Genomic DNA, 11,030 nt, shown 5'->3' on the forward strand with positions numbered 1-11,030 from the left:
CCAAACTAAACTGTTTGCAACACTGAACACACACTAGTACAATTAGTACATACATATGTACACACTCTTGTAGCTATCTAACCACAGTTTGTGTAGTTTTACCCATTTTAGCTATCCCTGAACTGTATTGATAGGGTATCCTTCACAGTACAACGTCTGAGCACCACTTCTTTCCCTTTCTACCTCACCCTCAAAACAGTCTTTTCACATTCCTAAACCTGTTATACGTCATCTGCGTGCGTATTTCTACGTCTGTAGCTAATGTGGTATTTTTGTTAGATGTATTTTAACGTTGCCTAGTGTATCACGTGTTCGTTCTTACTGTGTATAATAATGTGACTTTTGTAAAGTGATGTTTGAACTATTTTTTGGCATTTCTACGTACGTAGGTCAATAATATTTACAACATTTGAAAGTGAAATACCGTGAACGATTTCAAGTATTCCTGGCTGTTGAATAATTGGTGAGTAATTATTGAATTTAAAGTTTTTCTAAACCATATTATGATATTAAATTGTGTAGCCACGATCAAACTACAAAATGATCGCGAGTTTCAAACTCTTTCGCTACAGTTCTGCATCACTTCATCGCTTGACGAAAATAATGCTGAGAATTACATCATATTATGTATATCAAATTTTACGATTTATTGAATGACATTTTGCATCTAAACGTGAGAGAAATTGCTGCAAATCGCCAAAAAAATCGTAAAATGTTGACTAATTTAGCAACCATTGCGTATAAAAACGCAAAACTTGACAGAATGACTTCATAACAATTAAAAATCACCGAGAACTGATAATCCGAGCAGAATTTTGTGAAAATTGCGTGAATTAAAATTTTTGGACTTGAATTGGCAGAAAAAGATTTTAAAACTTCGTTCCTAGGTCAACCGAAAAGGTCAGAAAAACAATAAATCTGAGTTGATCGGTGCCAAATTTTGTTTCGACATTTTTTATGACAATTTTTCCAGAACTGGAATGTTTAAAATTTGTTTGTAGATTCTAGAATGACCTGAAATCATCATCAGTTTACAATTTGACCAAATTTTCAGTTTCTATCTCAATTTGATCTGAGTTCTTCGTGGTGAACGAGCTCAAAATAAATTTATCAAAAATTTCCTAAAAATAAAAAAAAATGAAAGAAATTCAATTTCTGAAATTGAGACTTGTGGCATATTCTTGGATGCTACTTCGGTTTTTTTTTGTCTGGTCCAAAAACTTTCCTACTCTTCTATGTTGGGAAATTGTTTCATGGGCAATCCACTTCTTCAAAAATTCTGTAATCATGTTGAAGTTGTGGTATGAATTATCCCCCTTAGATATCGTCTGTTGAATAAAATTGTGCAAAAATTAGATGCTCGAATATTGTCTTGATGACAAAAAAATGAGAGTTACAGAAAAAATGATATGTACGTTTCGATATTTTATAATAGGTACATATTAATGCGAATTATTCGAGAAGAATAGATTTTCAAAACATTTTACATTGCCCAAAAGAAAGTTATTTGGAATTTATCAACTGCCATAGTATGTGTATGTAGTAGACTAGTAGAACACTAAAAGTTGACTTGGATTGTGATAGCAATGGCCCTGGTCGACGCAGAATTTCAAATGATATCTTTTAAAACGTGGCCGGTTTCCTGAAAACTGACAGAGGGTGGAGGCTGGATCGAAAAAAGTACTATTTTTCAAAAACATTCATCGGAGTATCCACTATCCAATGAAGGCATCGCAGGTGCCGAAAAAAATCACATGTTTCGCGATTTTTTCAATTTTCAGGAAATTGGGGGGGAGGGGATTGATGGAAGTGCTAGAGGGGCTAATTCATAAAAAATAATACGCTGATATTCGTATTGTTTAGTGAATTTATTATAATTTTTTATCAAATGAAAAAACCCACATGTTTCGCGATTTTTTCAATTTACAGGAAATTTAGCATGGTCGATGGGAGTGCTTCAGGGACCAATTCATAAAAAATAAGAGGCTAATATTTATATTGCTTAGTGAATTTATTATAATTTTTTATCAAATGCCGGGAAAACATTATTCAAATGTGTTTTTATGAAAATGTATCGTTGAATTGAAGGAATTTCGCATATTTGTGGTCAAAGATCATAAATATCATTGAAGATAGTTTACGTTGAAAATTAGGTAGGTAATGTACATATCTATGTACTTATTTTGAAAAGTATCATGTACCGAAGAAGTTCACAATGCATGTTGTTTGATGATCAGCGAGTGATTCTAAATGCATCATAATAGTCCGGCATATGACAATAGGAGTAATTGCACCCCCCCCTCCGCCGATCCTCCGGGACAACTTTTTTCTTAAAAGGGACATCCTAAGGAACATTTCAAAGCAAACTTGCCCAAAAAAAGTTGGCCTTACTTACAAAATGGCGGCCATTTTGATTGTCAGGTCAGCCGAAATCGCAGATTTTGCGTTTTAACATAGGACTTGCACGAACTTTTTCAAACTTTACAAAGGTAGATCGAAAGATCATGCAAAAATTCATCACCTGTCAAAATTTCAAGTGCTAAAGTCCTTTTTTGATTCTTGATGAATTTTTGAAAATCGAATTTAGGCCAAAAATGAGGGAAAAAATCAAAATTTTACCAAATTGACCAAGAAAGCTGAAATTTGGGATATATCCTATTTTCGACATGCCAAATCGATTGGAAACGGTTTCAACCCGTAATGAGCATTTCTGGAGCCTCCAGCAGATTTTTGAAACTCGAAATTCCCACAAAATTCCATCAAATTGGAGTTGTAAAGCTAAAATTTATTCTTAAAACTAATTTCAATACGCTACGAAGTACTGCAGGTGAATTTCAAGTCGTTTTGGATCCTCCAGCGACTTTTTGATAATTCCTGAAACCTCCAGCAGATTTTTGAAACTTTAAATTTTCAGAAAGTTTCATCAAATGGAGATGAAAAGCTGAAATTTTCTCTACACTCCAATTTTAACACCCTCTGAAGACGGCTTCTGGTGGATTTCAAGTCATTCTAGAGCCTCCAACGACTTTTTTGAACATTACTGGAGCCTCCAGTACATTTTTGAAACTTGAAATTTCCCCAAAATGTTATCAAACCAAGGAGGAGAGTCGAAATTCATTCTGCAAACTAATTTCAATACGCTACAAAGTTGACTGCTGGTGAATTTCAAGTCGTTTTGGAGCCTCCAGCAACTTTTTGAAAGGTTGTATGACGTTTTTTTTGGAAAATTGAAATTTCCTAAAAGTAGCTGGAAGCTTCAAAACCATTTGAAACCACCATGTAGTCTGCGAAGTAGTTTCAAAAATCTGATGGAGGCTTCAGTAATATTCAAAAAGTCGCTGGAGGATCCAAAACGACTTGAAATTCACCTGCAGTACTTCGTAGCGTATTGAAATTAGTTTTTAGAATAAATTTTAGCTTTACAACTCCAATTTGATGGAATTTTGTGGGAATTTCGAGTTTCAAAAATCTGCTGGAGGCTCCAGAACTGCTCAAAACGGGTTGAAACAGTCTCCAATCGATTTGGCATGTCGAAAATAGGGTATATCCCAAATTTCAGCTTTCTTGGTCAATTTGGTAAAATTTTGATTTTTCCCCTCATTTTTGGCCTAAATTCGATTTTCAAAAATTCATCAAAAATAGATCATACTAAACTTTATCACTTGTCAAAATTTCAAGTGCTAAAGTGCGTTTTTCGATTTTTGGTGAACTTTTGAAAATCCAAATCAGGCCAAAAATGAGGGGAAAACTCAAAATTTTACCAAATTGACCAAGAAAGCTGAAATTTGGGATATACCCTATTTTCGACCTGCCAAATCGATTGGAGACTGTTTCAACCCGTTTTGAGCAGTTCTGGAGCCTCCAGCAAATTTTCGAAACTCGAAATTCCCACAAAATGTCATCAAATTGGAGTTGTAAAGGTAAAATTTATTCTAAAAACTAATTTCAGGACGCTACAAAGTACTGCAGGTGAATTTCAAGTCGTTTTCGAGCCTCCAGCGACTTTTTGAAAATTCCTGAAGCCTTCAGCAGATTTTTGAAACTTTAAATTTTCACAAAATTTCATCAAATGGAGATGGAAAGCTGAAATTTACTCTACACTCCAATTTTAACACCCTCTGAAGACGACTTCAGGTTGGTTCAAGTCATTTTAGAGCCTCCAGCGACTTTCTTGAAAATTACTGGAGCCTCCAGCAGATTTTTGAAGCTTTAAATTTTCATGAAATTTCATCAAATGGAGATGGAAAGCTGAAATTTACTCTACACTCCAATTTTAACACCCTCTGAAGACGACTTCAGGTTGGTTCAAGTCATTTTAGAGCCTCCAGCGACTTTCTTGAAAATTACTGGAGCCTCCAGCAGATTTTTGAAGCTTTAAATTTTCATGAAATTTCATCAAATGGAGATGGAAAGCTGAAATTTACTTCGCAGACTACATGATGGTTTCAAATGGTTTTGAAGCTTCCGGCTACTTTTAGGAAATTTCAATTTTCCAAAAAAACGCCATACAACCTTTCAAAAAGTCGCTGGAGGCTCGAAAACGACTTGAAGCTCACCTGCAGTACTTCGTAGCGTACTGAAATTAGTTTTTAGAATAAATTTTCGCTTTACAACTCCAATTTGATGACATTTTGTGGGAATTTCGAGTTTCAAAAATCTGCTGGAGGCTCCAGAACAACTTGAAACAGTTTCCAATCGATTTGGCAGGTCGAAAATAGGGTATATCCCAAATTTCAGCTTTCTTGGTCAATTTGGTAAAATTTTGATTTTTCCCCTCATTTTCGGCCTGAATTGGATTTTCAAAAATTCACCAAAAATCGAAAAACGCACTTTAGCACTTGAAATTTTGACAAGTGATAAAGTTTAGCATGATCTTTCGATCTACTTTTGTAAAGTTGGAAAAATTTCGTGCAAGTCCTATGGTGAAACGCAAAATCTGCGATTTCGGCTCACCTGTCAATCAAAATGGCCGCCATTTTGTAAGTAAGGCCAACTTTTTTTTGGGCAAGTTTGCTTTAAAATGTTCCTTAGGATGTCCCCTTTAGGAAAAAAGTTGTCCCGGAGGATCGGCAGGGGGGAGGGGGTGCAATTACTCCTATTTTCATATGCCGGACTATAATCCTCGTCATATTTTATTGTTTTCATTGTGATAGGTTTTTTTTCCTAATGGCTAATAAGCGCGATTAATTACGATCGTTACGATTCCAGGTTAGAATGGAAGTTGATACGAATCACGAGCTGGAAATAGCAGAAGTTAGACCACGAGTGTATGATATTCTTCATCCGACTCCAGTACCATTGGCACAACTGTCAGCTATTGTCACTAGCTTCGAAGTATGGCGCTTTGAAGTGAATACTCATCGTATGAGAAATGATTTGTGGGAGTTTTGGACTGCTTGGCAATACGAGATCAAGTGGAAAACTATACTCCCGGATATACCAAGTGTGATTAATGATCTAGTCCAAGAATATATCAGAAAGTTGCAATGTTCATTAAGGAATTGGTTCAAAGATCATGATAAAACGGTATTCAGATCCAATAATAATTACTCCAACTGCAGCTGTTTTTTGTACGACTTCGATGATTTCGTTACAGATTTCAAAGCGGATATTGATTATGTTCGGACAGCCGAACGTGTGACGCGTTGTGATCAAATTGATGATACTTTGAAATTCAGAATTGCCTGTGAGTATTGTCTTGAAGACGACATCAGACGAATTTGACCATCTGTATGTGAAACAATGACCTCGACAGCTGGCCAGTTTTATTACGATTGTCAACAACTACGGTACTGGTTTGGAAGTCTCACAAATCAGCAGGATGAAATGATCGTTTTCAATGGTGATCTTGTCTCGACTTGTGAATTAATATTCGGGTTATGTGCAACCATGAATAATAGATCAGCGATGGAGTATTTTTGGAATCGAATACAACCAGATAAGCGACTAGAGAAAGCTACGGATATGCTCGATAAGGATGATACTCGTAAATGTCTTGCCAGATTCATTTTGCTAAAACTGGACGATCAACAGCTTGGTGAATTCGTTGACGAGTATGGCGGTTTACTTATGTCTGAATTATTATCTGGTGAAATCGACGCCGACGATGGGATCGTTATTATACCAACGTGGATGTACATCAGAAATTTCATGAACAAAAAACAGTTTTTAGATCTTTCCAAATGCATGTTGGAATTGTTAGCATCCCATGATGCCGACAACAATCAACTATTTTTTTGTCGAGAAATATGGAACAGTGCTCCGCATAATTTAAAGCAATCGGCAGTTACCAAAATTCTATCCAGCACTGAATTGCTTGATAAGCTCTCTTCTCTCGGTAATGATGGTATGAAATCAACTCCGAAATTAGTCAAGTTTCTGTTGAACATTCTTCCGTCTGCCACTTTCGATGAAAGAAGCTCATTCTGGAATAACTGCTGGCATTGTCTCATTGAAGTCGCTCGATGTAAATATTTGCAACAATTTATGAAACTGTGCTTTAGAAACGAAGATCAGATTGCCGAATTCAAGGCAAATGTAATGGCTAACAGCAAGCACCTAAGTCAGTCGTGTAATTCATTGGTTAAGGTTACAAATTTCAAAAAATTGAATGACTTGCTGAAATTCTGTTATCCTGAGGCACAACAAGCAAGAAACCGTAAGCAAGAGTTACTTCAGTTAGTTTTGCTCGGTGAAGATTGTCAATTTGGTCGTGCCATTGTCCAAAATGCCTATAGATTGAATGAATTCATCAACGAAACTTACGATGGCGCTGATCTATCCGCGGAGTTTAAAAATCTGCTCGTGATGTCCCCTGCGTTTGAAAAATTTGTGTCTTTGGGTGTTCTCTCGACTGATATTTATGATTTATTTGATATCAAGAATTTCGTTGACGAAATTCAACTGACAGAACAAACTCTAGTGCAAATAAAAACTCGTATTATTGATTCTTTTAAAGAGAGTTTAACTGGAGATGGATCCAGCCGTAACTTATCGAAGGAGAGGGGTTTGAATTATTTTTTATCGTGGTGTTTGGGAAGTGATGCCGAGGTACAAGCATTTAGACGTAATAATGCTTTGCTTTAATAGTCGTTGAAAAAGACAGTTGAATCTTCTCAGTGCAAGGAATTACTCGTATTTTGTAAAATTTTTCTTCATCAGTTTAAAATGTTATTTTTTTAGTTTAGTTGAGTTTGTACGTATTCGTTGAAAATTTTATTTAGTTAGGTAATTTGTTTTTTTTTTTGTATTCTGATATTTAACCTGATGACCGCTTGAGTACAAAGGGGAAAAGTTTGCAGTTTTTGAAACCTCGTGATTTCTTAATCCGATTTTTTATGTTTATTTCCATGATGTTTTTTATTTCTATTTTTAATTTTTTCAATGTAAAAAATTCTTAGGTATAATTATGTACTTTTCTTCTACGTATTAAGTTTGTGTTTTATCTGTCAATATCATTTTCTAATTGGAGGGGGAATTTTTAAATTTCCAATTTTTTGAGTAACATGTTCGTAAATATCGTAAGAAAAAAAAATATTAGGTATGTATGTAAGGTAAACCCGGGTGAGATGACGCATCATTCTTAGAATCGTCATAAATTCGGCAAAAATGACTCAAAAAATTTGATACTTTGTGAAAAGTACTACGTACAAGTTCTGTACCTGTGGCCACAAACAACTTTTTTTTTTGGTCAATAACTTTTTGATTTTTTTGAAAAATTAAAAATTAAAAATTTTTTTTGGCCATCTCTCCCATGTGCGTGGGAGAGATGGCTTATGGAATTTCACATGTAAATAATTGAAAACGTATTAAATTTTTTTTTTTTTGAAATTTAAGATGAGCAGAAGTCTCAAAAGTAGTCTTCTACGTTGGATGTGTCTAGTGAGCCTAAATTTTAAACATTCCATTAAAAAAATGAAAAACATTATTATGACTATGAAATTTTCATAAGCCATCTCACCCTCCATCCATGTGTGGCATCTCTCCCATTTTGAGACTTTTTCATTTTTTATAAATTGATCTCACAAATCATTTGATATTGAAAAAGTTGTATAGCTCAAATTAATCTGTATTAAATGTACTTTCCATTGGACTATTTGAAATCCATTTTCAGAATGTATTTTGAACAAAAATTTTTGTTTTAAAAATCATGAAAATTGATTTTTAAAAAAATTTCATCACTTTTCAACTTCAAGGTTTTCCACAGACCAAAATATGTTAGGTCGGTGAAATATTTTTGTTGCATGTAAGGTAGTTGGGTATAAAGTATGTTTCTACACTGTTGGATTTTCGAATCAGTGTGGCCAACATACCCAAATTGAAGGTGCGGCTCTGCAGCATCTCTCCTAGTGCGGCATCTCACCCAGGTTTACCTTAGGTGTTTGATAGCATGGGTGCGGTTGTCTTATGTTTGTGAAAATTGCTGTGAAAATCATTATTATCTAATCCTTGTTGAAGTAGCGTTTATGTCAATTATATCAATAAATGTTTATTTAGTGAAAATCCTTTGAATTTATGTATGTACAAATATGCAACTTTTTTGTTGGATTTCATCGTAATAATGTAATGATTAGGGAGGATTGCGAAAGGAAGCTGTTACTCCTTCTGGGTGCATACTCTGACAGTAACTGGGTGGTCCCTGAAGCATTTGATGATGGATTGTTTCACTGTTGGCCACTCCAGTTTATCCAGACCACACCCTAGTCTTGGTACTGCTATCTTTTTGATCTTGAGTTGGTCACATTTGGCAGCAAGTGCTTTCATTGTCGTTACAAAGTCCTTGATTGACGGCTTATCATTGTAGTGTTCTTTGGTGATTGCGTAGAGTATGTAATTTCCACCTTTTTTGAGCTTAACTACTTCACCAACCTTAGCACCCCTTGACTTCAGAGTGTCCTGGTTGCATGTTCAAACATTAGTACAGCCTTAACCTTTTCAGACCCAAAAAGAATCTTATGGATGAAAATCGAAAATTTTCATTTTATGGGAAGGAGTATAGTACCTACCTAACTTTGTTAAGCAGATTTTTTTAAAAAATTGAGGTTTACTTAAAATTTCATTTTGGAATTTGAGGAAATGTTCTAAATATAGGGGAAGGTATTGTACCATGGAACAATTTTTCGTTTTTTGCATCCAGCGTTGAGAATTCAAAATTTTAGTAATTTCTGTTTAGCCCATGTGAAAGAGCGTTTAAAAAGGAATAAAATTACGTGTATAGAAAATTCCATTCATAACATACTATGGCCACAATTTGCATTCAAAAAATTGAAAATTTGGGGTAATGTACCAGGGAACACCACATAATGCACTGTGAAACGCAATAAATTTTTCACTAACATTTTTTTGGAAGCTTCTGATTAACTATTCGAAACTATTGCTTATCGTTTTTAGACTTCAAAAACACTATTTGAGGTTTTTAAATCTCAATTTCATCAAATTTTGAGTTTTTCATAAAAAATGGGTGAAATTTGAATTTTTGAAAGTTCAAAAGTCAAAAAATGAAACTAATTTGTACTGGTGGTAAATTTTCTGAAGCAATGTGTACCTATTTACATTTTTTGATGCTTTACTTCGTGGCATAGCTAAAAAAAAGTAGTAAAAAATGCAAAAAATTGGTGTTCCGTAGTACATTAGGTCACTTTGTTCCGAGGTACAAGACCCCATGAAAATTTGGAAAAAAAATTATTTTGAAAAAAGTTGATGTTTTCAAGCTTATCCAAGAACGCTAATCGGTACACTGAAAGAAATAAACAGTACTAGTTACATTGAAACGATGCACTCAGTGCATTAAAACGCGGTAATTTTGGTATAGGAATGAAACTGTAAAGATTTTCGTTATCGTACGTAGGAAAATATTATTTAAATTTAAATTCGTAAACGTTTTTGTTCGGTAATATGTGGCTGCGCCAGGCGGAGTACCCTAAATTTACGCATTTGCGTAATTAGAGTTATTGCTGGCTAGCAGCGTTTTTTGTCCGTTATTTTGAACTCTGTCTTGAATGTTATTGAGAGAGTTCATTACTCCGAGAATTTTTTAAGCGTAAACATCGTCATTTGTAAATACGTTATGTACGTATGAATTTAATGTTCAATTTTTTTATTGAAATTTTTATTTAAATAAATTTCTAATTTTTTGTGATTGGAAAGTCTATCCACGTCTGTTAATCGATTTGATCGATTGTTTCTCGTTACGTTTCAAGTGAAAACGTAAGATGGTAGCACGAGCTAAGGTTCATTGACCTTCCGATCCGATTCCAAGTACGTTATTTTCGATTACGTAGATGTTGAGTGCTATTTTGGGCACTAGTTCGACGAAAAAAGTTTCCGATTCCGAAACGAGCGACGATTCGTTAAATTTGGACGAATCCGGTGAATGTCGTGGGTTTACTACTGGTAGTGCCCGCACAGCTCGTAATCGCAAACGTAACGCGCGTAAGAAGTTGTTACGCAAATCTCTCGAGTTGAAGAAAGCTGCAGCGTTGTCCGCGAGCGGTGATCAATCGAAAAACGTATCCGTCGTTACTCCGTTGTCGTCTAGAAATCAAACGTCTTCTGCTTCTGTCAAGCAATCCGTCGAGCCGCCAATAACGTCGTCCGAGAATCCGTTGGTAAACGTAGAGAATCCGCCCTCAAACGCTGAGATTCCAACGCCGTCTCCAATTCGTATACGTAATCGCAGTCGTAGTTCCAGTTCGCAACGTTCTAGCAGTCGTAGCTCTTCGTGCAGCAGCAGTTCATCGTGTAGAACCAGCGACGAGTACTATTCAGCTATGTCGGGTGATAAAAAAGAAACCAATTATTCGTTATTTACAGTCGGAGGTAATTACGTAATGTTTAAGCGTCGTTTATTAATCGCTCTCCGCGCTAAAAAACTCGAGAAGTGCGTTTTAACCCCCGATGATTGTACACCCGACCAAAGGGACAAAGCCTTTAATTTCATATTCGAACGTTTACACGATACGATCGCGCGTCTTATTAAAGAGGAACGGTGTCTGAAAAAATTACTTAAAGAATTAGACGATAAGTACGGG

General features: G+C 35.3%; 1 protein-coding gene across 1 annotated transcript; it reads left to right on the forward strand.

Annotated features, from left to right (window-relative positions):
- Positions 1-300: 300 nt before the first annotated feature.
- On the forward strand, positions 301-8,489 carry LOC135848586 (uncharacterized). Its single transcript, XM_065368519.1, has 2 exons — positions 301-463; positions 5,209-8,489. The coding sequence occupies exon 2, from the start codon at positions 5,743-5,745 to the stop codon at positions 7,084-7,086; it is 1,344 nt and encodes a 447-aa protein (XP_065224591.1). The 5' UTR covers positions 301-463; positions 5,209-5,742; the 3' UTR covers positions 7,087-8,489.
- The last annotated feature ends 2,541 nt before the right edge of the window (positions 8,490-11,030 follow it).

Source organism: Planococcus citri, chromosome 5 (genome assembly GCF_950023065.1).
Source record: "Planococcus citri chromosome 5, ihPlaCitr1.1, whole genome shotgun sequence".
In the NCBI taxonomy this organism is placed as follows: domain Eukaryota; kingdom Metazoa; phylum Arthropoda; class Insecta; order Hemiptera; family Pseudococcidae; genus Planococcus; species Planococcus citri.

Bases quoted from the DNA above. Each gene is read 5' to 3' on its own strand.
- LOC135848586 (XM_065368519.1), top strand. From the start codon at position 5,743: ATGACCTCGACAGCTGGCCAGTTTTATTACGATTGTCAACAACTACGG.